This window comes from Benincasa hispida, chromosome 11, assembly GCF_009727055.1.
Source record: "Benincasa hispida cultivar B227 chromosome 11, ASM972705v1, whole genome shotgun sequence".
Lineage (NCBI taxonomy): Eukaryota > Viridiplantae > Streptophyta > Magnoliopsida > Cucurbitales > Cucurbitaceae > Benincasa > Benincasa hispida.
The window spans coordinates 10,821,702-10,839,892 of NC_052359.1; the positions used below are offsets into that span (position 1 = coordinate 10,821,702).

An 18,191-nucleotide genomic window follows, 5' to 3' on the forward strand; every position below is an offset into this window, starting at 1 on the left:
TTAGTCCCTATCATGAAAAATAATTGTTTTCCTGGGTTTTAGATTTAGATAAATGATTACAATTCTAGCACATGCTCCTTATTTTTTTTAGATAGAAATAATAATTAAAAAAAAAAAAAAACAATGAAAGTGGTTATTAAAAAGAAAAGTTAACCATTTTGGTAATATATATATATTGATATGCATAAATAAAGAAGAAAGAAAATAAAAATGTTGCTGCCCAGGATCGAACTGGGGACCTTTAGTGTGTAAGACTAACGTGATAACCACTACACCACAGCAACTGGACGCCCCAATGTTTCAGTCATAATTATATATATCTATCTCTAACTTATTTAATAATAAAATTAGTTAATATTTTTAAAAATATCCTTAATTACATTAATATAATGTATTTTTATCAATAAAAATAGATTAAATATGATCATTTATTTATTACGATAGATTAACTATGATTTGGGATGAAAATTTCATTCAAATTCAATCAAATTCAAAATTTATCTAACTTAACTTTTGATTCAAATTTGACCAATTTGAATATTATAATTTAAATAAAAATTCTTAATTTGATAAGGATTCCAAGTTCGAAAGTTTGTTTAATATTGTTTTTTTCATTCAAGATCTTTATTTGGGGTGAAACTACTGGAAACATATTGAAAAGAGTGAAAGAGAGATGAAATCCTTCAATAAATATGTAAATTTTAATAATGACTATTGTGAAAAGCAAATTAAAGATATTTAACATTATATTTGAAGTATGTGGTTAGAGTTAGCGCATTTTCGAGAGTCAAGAAGGAAATTCGATTTTGGAGAGTAAGGAAACTATTTGAGAACAGAGAAAAGGAAATTTCAAGGTCTGGAATCACGAAGATTGATTTGGGGACGGACAATCAACGTGACAACATTAAATTCTCATACTTACAATCTCTTCTGTAAAATTTCCTCTACCAAAAACCAGGTTTGGAGCCCACACATCCAATTCCTAGTTATTAGAGAATAATAAGATCTCTAAGTGGTAGTGTTTATTCCTATCATAAACGTATTTTGGAAAGATTTTTGTGGTTTGAGCAAAGAGGTGTTGTTGTTCAAATCAGAGAGAATTTTCGTGAAGGCGTGAAACTTTAAGGGTTAGTTTTCTCTTCTCTTAATATCTTAGTAGAATGCATGCCTAACCAACTTCATCCAAATCAAATTAGTGAGCCAAACCAGATAAAAAAGAAGGACTAACACTTGTAGTCAAAACTAGAAGAAATAAAAGCTAACTATTGTATATAATATTATCGAAAACTAGATCCATAATTGCTAAACAAAAATAATATTTCATCATTGAATATTTAATCTTATAATAAAAATATATGTCTTAATCGGTTAAACTATACTCTAATATTAGTTTGACTATTTCGTTGATATTTTTTATAAAGATAGAGAATTCAACCTTTTATTGACGTGGATATTTAAAATGATATAAATAAGGTAAAATGGTGGTAGCCAATCATGCAAATACATTGACCTTTGATAGATACTTCTCTTCTTATCCATTTTGGGATAACTCATGCCACGTAAGAAATTTTAATTTATTTATTTATGAAAAATATGGTATATTTCGGACAACTCCTATTTTTGTGTATCCTATCAAATTGTTTAATCATAATTTACCATGTGACAAATTCTTTTATTCTTTTATAATATATATATATATTGTTGAGTGATGTGAGGGATGCATAAAGATAGATGGATGCATCTTAGGATATACCAAAGTATTATCTTTTATTTATTTATTTAAATAACAACTGCAAAATGATGATTAAATCTCTGACCTCAAAAGAGAGATTATTGTTGAGTTTTACTCTTACTTTTTTCTATATTGTGTATATGGTATATTTCACACTTGAACCACAATTTTTCTTACGTTTATGTTGTGTATATGGACTAAATTATATTGTGTCAAATACGTAATTTAATCTGACAATTAAATTACCCATTTTATGTCTACATAATTTAGTCCATCTATGTTAAATTACAAGTTTAATCATTAAATATTTACGTTTATGTTTAATAGATCCTTGAACTTTAAAATTGTCTAATAGATCCTTGAACTTTCGGTTTTTATGTCTGATAAATTCTTGAAGTATTACATTTTTTTAAATATTAAGTTGATTTATTAGACCTAAATTGATTTTTTTTTTTAAATAAGACCTTAAACATTTAATTTTGTATTTAGTAAACATGTGAGTTTAAATGGAATAGATCAAAGATCTAGTAGATATAAAAATAAAAATGTCGGGATATAATGAAAAAGAAATTAGAAATTCAAATACATATTAAACACTTTTTAAAGAATTATAGAGATTAACAAATACACAAACTTGAAACTTGAAAGTTAAAAGAGAAAAACTTGTATACAATGAGTATTTTCACCATTAAAGTTGTATTATTTACCCTTCGATCTAATTGAATAATGAAATAGTATTAGTTTCTTTTATACAAAGTTCCCCCATTTTAGTGATGAAGAAAACTATATGATATCAAGATAATACACCGCTTTTATATCTCTCGAGTATATCTCATGTATATTGTTATCAAAGAAACAATTATTTTTAGAAAATTATAGATGAAAATCAACTTTATTTTTTACAGTAGAAATGAAAAGAGAGTGGTTTTAAAATAAACAAATCATACTTTTTAATCTCCTTTTAGTTGTACTAGTGAAGAAGATGTTGATGGACGTGAAATTTATAGTTTTATTTTAATATATAAAAAAATATGTTTAAAAGATTCTACTTAACGAAATAGTCTTTCACATTGTCTATCTAAATAGTTGTAATTATTTGAGAGAAAAACAAAATAGTTTTTCTTTTTTAAAAATTTAAATAGAAATAGCGTCTATTCAAACATATATCTTCCTTGTTTGTGATGTTTTATATATATGGTGTGGATCACAACCATACACGAAAAAGTACACCACTTCGTCTCGAATAGCTGTAATAAGGCAAAAGTTGTGACTATCTATCCAAAGATATCTTGATGACGTTTCATATCTCTATAGTTTAGATCATACCCATATGCAAAGATATACTACCTTGACTAAAATAGTTATAACGGGATTAAAAAGATGTGGCTATTCGTTTAAACATATTCTCAATTGTTAAATCATGATGTTTCATATTTATTATAAGCAGATCATATCCTTCCACGAAAGATAACCAACTTCAACTCGAGTTAGTACTAACAAAAGGCAATGTAAGAATTATTAAAAGGTATAAGAACAAAATAGGAATGTAAAGATTCTCCTCTCATAGTCCATTATATATATATATAATACTTAATAAACATCTTCTAAGATGATAAAACAATATTGTTATTCATAAGTCATAGGCCTAAATACTTTCTACTATGAACTTATAAATTGGAATGTAATAATATTCTAGATGGAAAAAAATTGTCATATATGAATTTAGGTGATTAATTGTAGCATGACATTGTGTTATCAGGTCAAAAAAAAAAAAAAAATGGTATTTTGTACTTTTCGTGGTTACACTAAGATTTTTTTTCCTATCATAAATGCTTATTTAATGTTGTTGGGATCTCACACATTGACAAATTTAGAAATTTTGTTGATGAAGGGTTTCATATAATTTAATAAAAATAAATATAATGAACAAGACTTGAACCTAAGTCTAAAGGGGTTAGAAGTAAAATTTACAACTAAATTAGTTAATGGTTTTGTATATACATTATATAAAGAGTATAAAGTTGAGGAATACTCGAGCTTTTCATACCCATACTAAATCCGTCCTTCACCTAACATAATTATTACATGATGTTGGCGACGTGACAATCAAATTAATGAGAGTAGTATTCATGCTAGAGTATAATAATATTTCTATTCGTTTTCATAGTGTGGATTGGATGCTCTCCGATCAAGATTTTCATAAAGTTCATTATTATTATTTGTTTCAAATAATTGCATTTTTTTAATTTAAGAATTTTTCATAAGACTCCGTGAGACTTTATAGTACAATTATTATTAATTTGTATAGATAATTATAACACCATTTGGTTCTCTTTTTTTTTTCCTATTTTTTCTATATAGCCTTTTTCTTTCTTACTTTCTTACTTTTAATTTTTATTTATGAGTTTACCACCGTCCTAGAAATTACGGGAGTGTGGTTCGAATCCTTCTATTTCAATTGTACTAAAAAAAAGTAATTAGTATGTATGTCTTACTATACAAACTATAATTTTAGATCCTCTAGTCCTGAATTATATTTGCAAATGCCTTAATATTCATAGACTTTTGTTGTTAAATTTATTCACGAAAAAATTTATAATATTTATCGTTGCTTGAACGAACAAATCTTAGCATCTACAAAAATAAATTTGGAATCAAGCTTAGCAACATTAATCATAATAAAAAAGTATTATTAAGATCTTATGAGATTTCTTTTACATATACACACATATATATAACAGTTCACGAACTTTTGACTTTTTGATCAAAGTGATAGGGATAAACTAGTTGATCAACTATGCTCAAATTAACTCTTATATATCTGAATAAATAAACGGATTAGAATATCAAATATTAACTACAAAATCTAAGTCATTTAATTACATAATACATATTGATACTTGCTTTGTGAGTTTTTTTTTTAATATAGATTAAATTGTTACCAATTTTGAAATATAGAGATTAGTTAGTTACCTACTTAAGTTAATAAACTAAATTCTTATCAATTTAAAATATGGATATAAAATTGTTACAAATTAAAATTCAAGTACTGAATTCCTACTAAAAGTAAACAAAATGTTATTTAACCTACGAATTTTTTTCCCCTTCTAGACTTAAGTGGAGTCGGGTTGCCTTTTTTATTTCGATTTTTATAAAATTTTATTTTTTAATATATATGTATACATAGAGATATGAAACAATAACAAATGGTTAATAAATCCCAAGATAGAACGATGTTGACCCATAGGTAGTGAACTTCAAGCCACATACCAAATATATCATTTCAACGTATATGACAAGTCAAACTGTCAATAATAGAATTACAAAGTTAAAGATTAAAGAAGAAATCTAATAATGCCACATCGATGAAGAGTTCGAACATCCTCAACAAAGGGTTAAATTTCGTTGTCGATACAATTCCGACATTTAAGCAAACTCGATTGAATAAGAAAGAAAAACCAACTAAACTTTTTGCATCGAAATCATAGATTCTTAATTTGGAGTATACATACAAAGAAAAGAAAATCCCAAAAAGGCTGATTTTCTTTTTAATTTTTTTTCTTTATAAATATGCTTTTAGAAAATAATTAGTTATACTTGCACAATCTCGAAACTCAAATCCGAGATATATATATTTTTCTGAACAGATGCTCGTTATACTTGTTACTTGTTAGTTAAATTCTTGGAAATTTGATGGTTTTTTTCCCCTAACGAACTTCCATGTTCAAGTTGTTACACAACTGCAAAGAAAATTCTCACTATTTTAGTTCCATGATTTCAATTCTTCAATCCATTCTTCCATTTCTGCAAATCCTTCCAACGATTCTTGCTTCTCTCTTATTTCCAATTTCTCTTTCTTGATGGCTATGGCGGAAGCTGGAGGACTCGTGTACCGGTACCCTGAAATGAGAAGCTGTTTTCCCAGACAAGTTAGGTTACAGAAGACGAATCTTCACAGTTTTTCAACTAATCCATTGTATAGGATTGATTTTGTCAATCGACGGCGATTGAGTTCCCGTAACAATAATTGCATTATCAGGTATAAATCTTGCATTTCCTAGTTTTCTTGTGGTTAAATTGTCTGTCCATTTCCTTTGATTTGGATGGGAATCTTGAAGATTCTTGATGTTACGGTAGTAAGATGAGGAGAAATTGATGACGAAAAAGGTCGGAGTTCTTGTGTTTATCGATCACTTGCATTCTTAATTTTGCGTTTCTTGAGTTCGATTATGTTTTTGGTTGCTGCTGTTTGTCTTAGTTTCATTACAGGGTAAAATAAAAGGAATGGATATAGATGTAGAAATTGTGCTTCGTTTTGTCTATTTTGAAGATTTCTTTAGTTAATTGGAAGTTCTTTTCAAGGTGTTTGGTTGGATAATGAAAAGTTAAAATCATTACTCTCAAAATCCACCTCAAACTCTTTGTTAGTTACTTGGTTGATTCTTGCTATTTTATTGTTTAGTTTTGCTTGGTTAGAATGAACAGTGATTTTCAATGACAAGTGACATTGTTGACTAGCATTCTCAAAAAAAATTCATGATCTCATTGAAACAACGAAGAAAGTGATCAGTTGTATAAACAATTATTAGTAGGGATATCTCTCAATTCTTGTACTTCAATAGACTCATTTGTTCATTGGTCTCAAGATGTCACATTTTCATTGGTGTTTTTTTTCAGCATGGATGCCCGAGAGAAATCAAGACGAATAATAGTTAACTCATCAAGACCTAAAACAATCCCAGTGTATGTGATGCTGCCTGTTGATATTTTTGACACAGATCCTTCTGGGGATATGAGGATAAAAAAGTAAGCCTCTGTATTATTAGTCACTATCTCATCTGTTATGCTGCTTTGTGGATTTTCAAATACGTATCATGTTTAAATGTGGCGATAAATTGAATTTATAGAGTTGACAGGATGTAAAGTGAAGTCTTGCCATGTTTTATTATGATATTTTCTTGAGTTTGAGTTAGGTAGGTATGTATATAATAAATCATCCTGATCTTCAGATTTTTGTTCTGAACTTTGGTCTTTCTGAAATAGTTAATATGTCTCTCACTTTTCGCTTTAGAATGAAGGCTATAAGAGCGTCTCTGAGGGCACTCAAGCTTGCTGGTGTACATGGAGTAGCAGTTGAGGTTTGGTGGGGGGTTGTAGAGCGTTTCACTCCTTGGACCTACAATTGGTCGCTCTATGAAGGACTTTTTAAATCGATATCCGAGACAGGATTGAAGTTGCATGCTGCCTTGTCATTTCATTCAGACATGCGCTCAACATCTAAAGGGAAAGAGGGTGTGAGTCTTCCGCTATGGATTCTGGAGGTTGGTTCTTGTATGCTAGGACTATTTTGATCTATAAAAGTTTAAAATAGCCTAGATTTTCAAGACATCTTTACACTACTAGAATTAACTTTTAGAATCTCAAAGTTGGTTTTCTTCATTTTCTTGTTCTACTTTCTAGCATTCTGCCGAAAGTACGATTAATGCTGTAATCTAACAACCTCTTTTCAAATGAGATCACATCTTTACCTCTGATATATGGTCTTGGAAATTCAACTATGCTGAATATTTTTTCTGCCAGGTTGGTGCTCGCAACAAAGATATATACTACCAAGATCAAAAGGGAAGGACCAATGATGATTACCTTACTCTTGGAGTGGATGATTTGCCACTTTTTTGTGGACGAACTGCCCTCCAGTGCTATGAAGACTTCATATCGAACTTTGTTACCAAATTTGATCGCTTAATTGGAGACTTGATACAGGAAATAAGCATTGGTCTTGGTCCTTCTGGAGAGCTTAGGTACCTTTATTGATATCTAAACTAGAAATTTGAAGGTGTTGCTTGAGGGTTTATATGGAGGAACCTTTTACAGGTATCCTGCACATCCTTTTAATGATGGAAGATGGAAGTTTCCAGGGATTGGTGAGTTTCAGTGCTATGACAAATACATGTAAGTCAGAAGCTTTTTATTTTCATGATTTTCAACTTAGTGAACCCTCACCTTCAGTTCACTTATGGAAAGGTTGCTATTCTTTCAGGTTGGCTGAATTGAAGACGGCTGCACGCCAAATAGGCAAGCCTCAGTGGGGAAACCGAGGCCCACGAAATGCTGGCGATTACAATAGCTTACCTTCTGGGGCTCCCTTTTTTGTAGAGGGAGAGGGAAGCTTTCTCTCTGAATATGGACATTTTTTCCTAGTACGTATCACAACCTAACAAAGATGCCTCTTATTTCTTGTTAGAACTTCCTCACTAACAAAAGCTTTTTACAAAGTATGAAAGCGTTGCTTTTATTTTATCAAACTGCTGCTAAACGATCACATTTGATTTTAAGTACCATAGTTTTCTTCTTCTGGACATTCCTTCAATCTATCCTTGTTTACCAACTGGATTATCGCTCGAGCATTTGATGCTTATATGGCAGAAGTTGTTTGTAGGAGTGGTATAGTGAGAGATTGATTCATCATGCTGATGCTATTCTTGGGAAGGCAGCTCAAATATTGAAGAAGTTTCTAGAAACCAAGCATCCTTCTGTTTTATTAGTGGCTAAGCTTGGTGGTATATACTGGTGGTACAAGACATTTTCTCATGCTGCAGAACTTACTGCTGGTTACTACAATACAGACACCAGGGACGGTTACGATCCTGTTACTTCGATGCTGTCCCGTCATGGTGCTGCTTTACACTTTCCGTAAGATTCTGTCTTTGAAGTTCATATCAGCATCTTTGTTTCTCTTAGATGTTCATCTGTTTGAAGTTTTTAATAGCAGGTGCTTAGAAATGAGGGACACTGAAACACCGTTGTCCTGTTTCTGCAGTCCAGAGGGATTGCTCAAACAGGTTGGTGTCTCATTTGATCATCATCAATGTTTGATTTGATCTCAAACGGTATTCTGAATGTTTGTCTGTTTTCCAACTTAGATTGTGGATGCTTCAGAACAGAACTTTATTCATTTGACAGGAAGGAACACAAAAGAACGGTTTGACAAGGTAAATGTTGCTTTCAGAATTTGAAAGCAGTTTTTACAAAAATCGAATCCAGATTGTCTATCAAACACATTTATTGAACTCAATAAATCTGAAAAAACATATCAAACGAACCCTTAGTTTTCTTTAGATTATATTAATAAATTTAAACTTTGTTCATTTGATTATGATGAATTTGGATGCAGGCTGGGTTCTGGCAAATTCATACCAATTGTTGTCATCCAGGAGCTGATGCCGTTAAATCCTTCACTTATTTTAGAATGACTGAAAAAATTTTTTGGCATGAGAACTGGAACAACTTTGTCCCCTTCATTAAAATGATGAGCACTAGTGGCTAGTAATATAGGTTTTTTAACCCTTACTCTTACTGTGACTACTACTGAAAGTCTGAAACAAAACAACAATCGTTCAACACTGTAATTCTTTTTGCTGAAAGATGTGTTCAATCAATTCTTTACTAGAAGATTGTGGTGCCATCCTTTTGTTCATAGCATCTTATTTTGTAATGATTTAACCATTGAACTTTAAAACTCGATTTATCAATCAACATTTAAGAGATTTCATTAAGTCATAATATTTTTTACGATAAGGACTAAAATGTTACAATTGTATAGTATAGGGGGCTAAATTGTGACCTATTAAAATTAATAGATAAAATTGTTACTTCATTGCTTCTTCACTATGTTTGGAAACTGTAATGTTAAAAAAAAAAGAAAAAAAAAGGTCAAAATCGTTATTTCCATCGATATTTCTTTAAAAGTATGACTTCAATATTTCAGCCGACAATTTAACCAAAATAATATTAGTTTATATTGTGAATTTGAGGAACATAAAAGGAACATGAATGCGAATAGAATAGAATATTAAAATAAATAAATATATGAAATAAATAAATATTAAAATGAATTAAACATAATATATATAAATATATAAAATAAAAAAAATAAATAACAAATCATGGATTTCTCCACTTTTTCCAAAGTTTTTGGAATTTGTCAAATGTATGTCTTAAAAAATAGATTACATGGACACTAATTATGAGTATTTACAAGACACATGGACAACACTTTGAAAAAATGGGGATATAACACATGTTCAATGGACACTAAGTATAAGTATCTAATAGGCATCTATTTTTTAATAATATTTATAATACTCCCCTTAGTATATACATATGAAATATAGTATATTTTTATAATATTTACTAGGAAAAAAATCCATTGAAAAAAAAAATCCTAGTGAACGAAAAAGAGTACATATTTCATATAATCTAATACTCTTAAAAAGAATACAGTATATTTACTCCCCTGGAAACATGACTTGAGATCTCAAAGTCTGCATTCCAATGCTGTGCACCAATTTTTCAAAGGTTGTTGTAGGTAATGATTTTGTAAATAAGTTCGTCGGGTTATCCTTTGAATAAATTTGTTGAATAGTGATGTCAGAATTTTCTTCAAGATCACAAGTGTAGATAGTCTCGTGAAGTACAAAAATTTTAGCATGATTTGAGAAAGTGATTGTTATGGTCTATTTCACAAATCACCATGATATAGTAGTTTCTCCACGTGTGAATTGATAACATGTTTGAGATATAGTTTTGTGTAGATCAGATAAATATCCAAAATCTGCATAATCAACCAGATCAAAATTCGATTAAATAAAACAAACCCATACCAATCGTTACTCGGAGAAAATAGAGTATATTCTTAATTCTGTTCCAATGTCTTTTAGTTGGAGAATAACTGTATCTTGCTAATAAATTTACTAAAAATACAATATATTATTAGCAAGATACATAAGTGCACCAATTGCACTAAGATATGATACTTCAGGACCAAGAAGTTCTTCATTATCATCTCGATGTCAAAATATATTTTTTCTCACATCTAATGAACAAACTTCCATTAGAATGTTATAAATTTGATTTGTTCATATAAAATCTTTTCAAAACTTTTCCGGTATAAATTGACTGATAAATAAATCTCATTGATTAAATGCTTAATTTGTAAGCCAAGGCAAAATTTTGTTTTTCGAGATCTTTCATCTCAAATTCTTTCTTAAGATATTCTATTGTCTTTGAAAGCTCTTCAAGAATTTCAATTATATTTAAGTCGTCAATCTTATACAGTTATAATAGCAAATTCTAACTATGATTTCTATATAAAAACATATGAACATATTGAATTGTTTTGATATCCTTCTCTCAACAAATATCCACTCGAGTGATTGTACCATATTCGTCTTGATTCTTTCAATCCATATAGCGATCTCTGTAATTTTATTGAATATAATTCCAGAAAATTTGATTTATATGTTTTATGTACCTTAAATTCTTTTGGGATTCTCATATAAATATCATTATCAAGAGATTCATATAAATATGCCATGACTATATCTATAAGATGTATGTCCAGACTTTCATATATAGTTAGACCAATTAAATATTTTAATATAATTGCATCTACCACCAAAGAATACGTCTCCTCATAATCAATACCAGATATTTATGAAAAATCTTGTGCAACTAGTATTACTTTATATCTTGTTATAAATACCTATTTGTATCCAACAGGTTTGACTCCTTCTGATGTTCAAACTACTAGTCCAAAAACTTGAAGTTTTGAAAATGAGTTTAGTTCTACCTTGATTGCTTCTTTCCACTGAAGCCAATATTTTCTATATCGACATTCTTCAATAGATTTTGATTCAGAATTCTCATTTTCAGATATAATATCAAGAGCAACATTATATGCAAAAATGTTGTCAATAACTACATGAGTTCGATTTCATCTTTTTCCTGTCATGACATAGTTTATTGAAATCTCATTATTATCTTTAGGTATTTCACCTTCCTCACTAGTCATGTTAAAGATTTTTTTATGGATATTTACATCCTCAACCAAGTATTCTTATCTATTAATGATATTTCTTTTTCGAGGATTTTTATCTTTGAGACCCACTAGTCTATCACGCTTCTGACGTGTTCTAGACTCATTAGTGACAACTTGCTATGTTGGGATATCAATTTTCGATGGAACATTTGTAGCTAGTATATGTGATTTAGCTACTTTTTTGTATCTATAATGCATCTGGTAACTAATTTGCTATATTTTGCAAATGAATTATCTTTTGAACTTCAAGTTCAAATTGATCTGTAAGGGGATTTAAATGAGACAATAACGATGCATTCCATGTAATTTTTTTTTTTAACTTCTTAATTCCTCTCTCTAATGTTGAAAAATTTGTCTAATTAAAATGACAATCAGCAAATCAGGTAGTAAATACATCACCCATCAGGGGCTCAAGATATTTGACAATTGATGGAAAATCATATCCAATATATATACCTAATCTCCTTGAGGACTCATCTTAGTACGTTGTGGTGGAGCAATTGGAACATATACTACACATCCAAAAATTCTCAAATAGAAAATATTTGGCTCATGGTCATAAGCTAATTGTAATGGTGAATACTTATGATATACTACTGGCCTGATGCGTATACGTGACGTTGCATGCAAAATAACATGTCTCCATACAGATGTAGGAAAGCTTAACTCTCAGAATCAATGGTCTAACAATTAACTGTAAACGTTTTATAAATGCAAACATTTTATGAATGATTATGCTAAGCCATTTTGTGTATGAACATGAGCTATAAGATGTTTAACACTTATCTCAATTGACATACAACAATTATAAAAAACTTGAGATGTAAATTCACCAGCATTATCAAGACGAATGGTCTTAATTGTATAATCAAGAAATTGTGCTCTTAATTTAATTATTTGAGCAAGTAATCTTGCAAATGTAAGATTTCTACTTCATAATAAGCATACATGTGACCATCTGCTGGATGCGTTAATAATACCATAAAATATCTAAATAGTCTATTTGGTGGGTTAATAGGTCCACATATATCACCATGATTTCGTTGTAAAAATGCAGATGATTCAATTCCCACTTTAGCTGGTGATGGTCTAATTATCAATTTTTCTTGAGAGCAAACATCACATGATAATTCATTAGATTGAAGAATCTTCTGGCTCTTCAATGGATGTCCATTTGAATTCTCAATAATCATCCTCATCATTATAGATGATGACCTAATCAATCATGCCAAATTGTAAATGGATTCATGAACTTCAAGTTCATTATTGCACATGTTTCAATTACTCGTGTATGAGTATAATATAATCCAGAAGATAAAGCAGACAACTCTTCTAGAATACGTTTTTCATTTGAGACAGTAGATATGATATATAGATGTTCCACATTATTCTTGCTATCAATCTCATTATGATAACCATTGTAACGTATATCTTTAAAACTATGTAAATTTCTTTTTGTTTGACTAGAGAACCATGCATTGTCAATTGTAAGTTTTGTTCCTTTAGGCAAAATAATATTTGTTTTTCCAAAGTCTTCAATCAAGTTTGCAGAATCTGATATCGTATTGACTTTTGCTTCCAGCATTGTCAGTTTGGAAAAATATTTTCTACTTGTAAGTATTGTATGTGTAGTTGCATTATCTGTTAGACATAGGTATTTTTTACTCATTTTTAGTCACCCAACATATGAAAATGATCCATGTTTTTTCATTAAAAGAAAATAATTGCAATAAGAAAAAAAACATTTGGAAGATATAAAGGTTAACATCTACTAAGAGAAGAAAATGAAACATGAAGATTAAAAAAAAAAAAAACATTAAATCTAGATTTTTTTCAAAGTCAAATGAAAATTCCAGACATGAAATTGTTGCAGGAGAATATTCAAGATATGAAATGTAGAAAATGTCTTCTCTAACATATCAACATAAACACTTTTCTCTCCACATAATAATAATTTCATATTGATTTTAAATAATGTGGAGTTGTAATCACTTACTGATTTGAATTTTTATAATCTCAAGTGCATCTACTCATAACGAGTTTCAGGAATAATAACTATTTTTTTATGATCATACCTCTCTTTCAGATTTTTCCACAAGATACGGGGATGTTTTAATGTAAGATACTCTATTTTCAATCCCTCGTGGAGATGATGACGAAGGAAAATCATAGCTTTTACTTTGTTCTGACTAGATGTTGTATTTTCTTCTTTAATAGTCTCTTCAAGATTTATAACATTCAAGTGAATTTTGGCATCAAACACCCATGACAAATAATTATTAGATTTGTCATGGCAACTATCATAGTGATTATGTTAAAAATTTAATATATATTAAATATGTAAAATTATATTAAATTTATTAATTATAACGAAGAAAAAAAATCGACATACCTTTAGAACCTATCTTTAGTAGGAAAAATGATAAGAACTCGGGTTGATAACGTGTTGTGAATTTGAGGAGCACAACGGGAATATGGATGCTAATAAAATATAATATTAAAATAAATAAATATAGTATAAATATATAGGATAAATAAATAATAAAATAGATAAATATTAAAATAAATTAAATATAATGTATATAAATATATAAAATAAAATAAAATAACAAATTATAGATTTTTTCACATTCTCCCAATTTTTTTGGAATTTGTGCAATGTGTGTCTTTCAAAACCCACAAAATGTCACTATTTATAAGTAATTTAGCGCCATTATTTGTAGACAATTTGACAAGTAAGAGGGATTACATGTACACTAATAATGAATATTGACAAGACATTTAGACAACATTTTAGAAAAATAGGGACATAATACATGATCAATGGATACTAATTATGAGCTATGAAGTATAGATACTTCATGTGAGACAAAGAATCAGTATCAGACACATATCGGATATCGATATTTCCAAATACTTTCCAGATACGTATCTGACACGCAATTTGATGTATCTATTTCTACACATATTTTTTTTTAAAGAAAAAAGACAAGCAACTCATCTAATTTTTCCCAATCTAAAACTAGGCCGCCTATTTAAAAAGCTCACTATTCGAGTCCAAGACTAAAATGAAAAAAAAAAAAAATAACAGACCAAACCCTAGATTAGAATCATTAATCTCTATCTTCACATTTGAATCTCCACAAAATCCACCAAAATATAAACTATTTGGATATCTTCAACAATTCAATGAAGAAGTTATTCGTTTATCTTCATACTTCTCACTCTAATCTTCTTCTTTACAATATGAGTCACTTATGTTTATTTTTTTTGTATTGCATTTCAGTGTTTGTATTCTATTTTGTGCTATTGTTATTAACTTGTATGCTAAATTTATCTATATCCTAGATTTTTTTAAAGAAAAAGAAAACATATATTCAAAGTATCACTATCATCGTTTTTTAGAAATATATATATTTAAAATATCGTATCCGATCGTATCTGTGTTTAACAGATTATGAGTATCCAACCAGCATCTATTTTCAATAATATTTATAATATTTGATAGATATTTTGGGGAGGGTTAAAATTTGAGATATTTAGTTGTGTTTGAAAAAAAAGGGGGAAAAAAGAAAAGGGAAACGGTATAAAAACAAACACGATTGGATTTAATTCCATTCCTTCCGACCTCAAAAGGGTTAATCGAATCCATCCATGGCGATGCTTATCTTAAATCTCTCCCCCAAAACCCTCTATTCTTCCTTCTTCCCATCGCCATTTCCCTCTCTCTCAAACCCTACCCAAATCAATTTCACCGCCACTCTTCCACGGCGACGACGACGCATCCTCACCGTCCGATCCACCGGCGACAACAACAACAGTAACTCCGCCGACGGCCCCGACCGCCTCATCTCCGCCATCTGCTACTTCTACCCCTTCTTCGACGGCGTCCAGTATGGCAAGTACGTTATCACTCAATACGCTCCCTTTCAGGTTCTGATTCAGCCCTTGGTTCCGGCCATTCGAGTTTTCAAGAGCTTTCCATTGAATAGTTTTTTGGTGTTTTTGACTCTTTACTTCGTCGTGGTTAGAAACCCTAATTTCAGTCGCTATGTTAGGTTCAATATTATGCAAGCCATTGTTCTTGATGTGCTTTTGATTTTTCCTGATCTTTTGGAGAGGAGCTTTAATCCTAGAGGGGGATTAGGGTTGGATTTGGTCATGAGTTTGGATAGTACCGTGTTTCTTTTTCTTTTGATTTGTTTGATTTATGGGTCTTCTTCTTGCTTGTTGGGCCAGATCCCTAGATTGCCCATTGTTGCTGATGCTGCTGATAGGCAAGTTATGTGAATTCTTCTTCACTTCTTTGAAAATGGATGAGTTTAATTATGCTTCTGCTATTCTTCTTGCTGATTTGTTGGGGGAAATTTGGGTGGATTTCTGAAATTTCTCCTTTGGGGGAACTAGTTGTACATTAGTTATCTGTTTCAATACACTTATAGGATGAAATTATTAAAGAAAATCAAAGTTAGAAATGATCTTCAATGTTCAATGCCCATTTTTTATATTGTCTGCTGCTGAAATTCTTCCCATTGTCTCTGTCTTCTAAGTTATGAGGGAGGAGACAAGCCTTTTGATATGTTAAAAAACTAAAGAGTTGGTGTGATAATGAAATTTCTTGTACTTTAGTTCTTACTTTCAAATTTTCAATTTTAATGTTGGCACTTTTAATAAATCTTAAATTCAATATGTGTACTTGAAAAAAAATTTAAATTTAGTTCTTCAAAAAGGTTAATTTTGATCGAAATATTGGTATTATTAATAATAATTTTCATGTAATTGACTATTTCATTTTCTATCACTATTGGATAAAGAGGATATAAAGATGAAAACGTAACGTATTTTCCTTTATTGGCTTTCTACTTCAAATTTTCAAGTACCATAGAGGAAGGAGGGATTCAAATTACACTCTTCTTCGTTGCTAACATATATGGTATGTGAATTGAGCTATGTTCGCTTGAGTTTAATTACTATATCTTTTAGGTTTCTCATTACTGATTAAATCGGTTTTAATTATTTATTCGGAGACGTTTAAGGATATTCAAGTTAAAATTGGATTTGAGATATTGTTTCCCAATTTGGCCTATTATTTAAATTTAATTATGTCAATTTTTCTAAAAACTATTCTTTATGGTTTGGTTTATTTGTTTTAATGTGAAAGTATTTTAGTCCAATTTTATATGGTTGGAGATTCACCCCATTTATCATTTGGCCATTTATACGATTAAAGAAAAGGTAGTTTAGTAATGAGAATTGTCTCCTTCTCCCTGTTCGACGCGATCAAAATGTACTAGTGCATTCAGGTAGCACATCTCTTTGGAGAAGCACGGGTATTCCATCCTCCAAGCTCCTTATCTTGAGTGGTTCACTTGGTATCTGTCTAGTGATGTAATAACTTAGTTTGTTTGGGATTGTTCGTCTTTTTTGAAAAAAAAAAAAAAGTTTAGATCTCATTTTATAATTATTTGATTTTTAGTTTTTTTTTTTTAAAAAAAATTTAAAAATCAAGTCTATAAACACTATTCTCACCTTCAAATTTCTTCCTTATTTGGCTTTATCAATGGTTTAAAAAACCTAGTCAAATTTTGAAAACTAAAAAAAGTAATTTTTATAAATTTGTTTTTCTTTTTTTAAGTTTTGCTAAGTATTCAATTAAAAAAAGATGCCAATCATGGTAAGAAATAGAGAAAAAATAAACTTCATTTTCAAAAATCAAAAATAAAAAAATAGAAAGGGTTAGTAAAGGGGCTTTAGTTATTTATCAAAATTTCTATCTAAATTCATCTTTATCTTGTTACCCTATCCCAATTATGCTAAACCAAAGGTTTTTTTGGTAAAAGAAAAAAATATATACTCTTAATTTGTTTTGGTTTATGGTGGTAGTAACATAGATTGACTTAATTTTTCTTTTGATAAAATACTATTTTAATCTATATATTTTGAAGTTGGTTTAATTTTAGTCCATATAATTTAAAATTTTTAAATTTTAGTTTTTATACTTTCCATAAATTTATAAATTAGGTGCTCATAGTTAATTTTTCTAAAATTAGTTCAATAATAATAATATTTTTTATGCAAACAAATATAACATTATTCAAAAATCAACAATTAACTAGCGGTGAGGGTCAAATTTAAGATTAATTAAAAGTATATAGATTAAAACTGGACAATTGAAAATACATCACTAAAATGAAACTAATTGCAATATATTAGGACCCAAATGGTATCTTAACTAATTTGTTTTTCTCACTCCCTTGCTTTTCCCACCTAAATATCCATTCTTAGTTACATGCAAAGTTTGAAATATTGATGTTGATAGAAATATTGAGGTTTTGATTTTATGGATATATCGGTGGGAATATTGATATCAATAGAAATTTCGAGAAACTTTATGGAAATTGATGAAAATTATTATAATTAATTAATGAAACTTTGATTGTGATATGATTAGACTATATTTAAACATTTTTAATCATCATTTATACAAAGTAAGATCATCTTTAAAGGTATAATGTAAATGTCGGTGCGAGAGTAGAAATTTTAAAAAGAAAATGAAAAAATAATTACAAAATAATATCA

General features: G+C 29.4%; 2 protein-coding genes and 1 non-coding gene across 4 annotated transcripts; 2 read left to right on the forward strand and 1 right to left on the reverse strand.

Annotated features, from left to right (window-relative positions):
• Window positions 1-211: 211 nt before the first annotated feature.
• On the reverse strand, window positions 212-284 carry TRNAV-UAC. Its single transcript has one exon. It is a non-coding gene; the product is annotated as a tRNA-Val (tRNA).
• Window positions 285-5,274: 4,990 nt separating this feature from the next.
• On the forward strand, window positions 5,275-9,184 carry LOC120091249 (inactive beta-amylase 4, chloroplastic). Of its 2 annotated transcripts, none has more exons than XM_039049195.1 (10): window positions 5,275-5,771; window positions 6,410-6,538; window positions 6,804-7,053; window positions 7,313-7,533; window positions 7,607-7,684; window positions 7,773-7,932; window positions 8,172-8,425; window positions 8,502-8,574; window positions 8,656-8,724; window positions 8,907-9,184. In XM_039049195.1, the coding sequence occupies exons 1-10, from the start codon at window positions 5,593-5,595 to the stop codon at window positions 9,057-9,059; spliced, it is 1,566 nt and encodes a 521-aa protein (XP_038905123.1). In that variant the 5' UTR covers window positions 5,275-5,592; the 3' UTR covers window positions 9,060-9,184. The 2 variants fall into 2 exon arrangements, with proteins under 2 accessions (XP_038905123.1, XP_038905124.1); XM_039049196.1 differs by having other exon boundaries at window positions 5,283-5,771; window positions 8,505-8,574.
• A 6,029-nt stretch (window positions 9,185-15,213) lies between these two features.
• LOC120091289 (protein TIC 20-v, chloroplastic) lies at window positions 15,214-16,104 on the forward strand. The gene has a single exon (XM_039049256.1). It carries the CDS (start codon window positions 15,267-15,269, stop codon window positions 15,900-15,902), a length of 636 nt encoding a protein of 211 aa, XP_038905184.1. The 5' UTR covers window positions 15,214-15,266; the 3' UTR covers window positions 15,903-16,104.
• The last annotated feature ends 2,087 nt before the right edge of the window (window positions 16,105-18,191 follow it).

Excerpts from the sequence above, each read along its gene's own strand:
- LOC120091249 (XM_039049195.1), top strand. The coding sequence starts at position 5,593 with ATGGCTATGGCGGAAGCTGGAGGACTCGTGTACCGGTACCCTGAAATG. Across the intron at positions 8,575-8,655 it reads CAGAGGGATTGCTCAAACAG|ATTGTGGATGCTTCAGAACA; the intron begins GTTGGTGTCTCA and ends TTTCCAACTTAG. Across the intron at positions 8,725-8,906 it reads CAAAAGAACGGTTTGACAAG|GCTGGGTTCTGGCAAATTCA; the intron begins GTAAATGTTGCT and ends ATTTGGATGCAG.
- LOC120091289 (XM_039049256.1), top strand. The coding sequence starts at position 15,267 with ATGGCGATGCTTATCTTAAATCTCTCCCCCAAAACCCTCTATTCTTCC.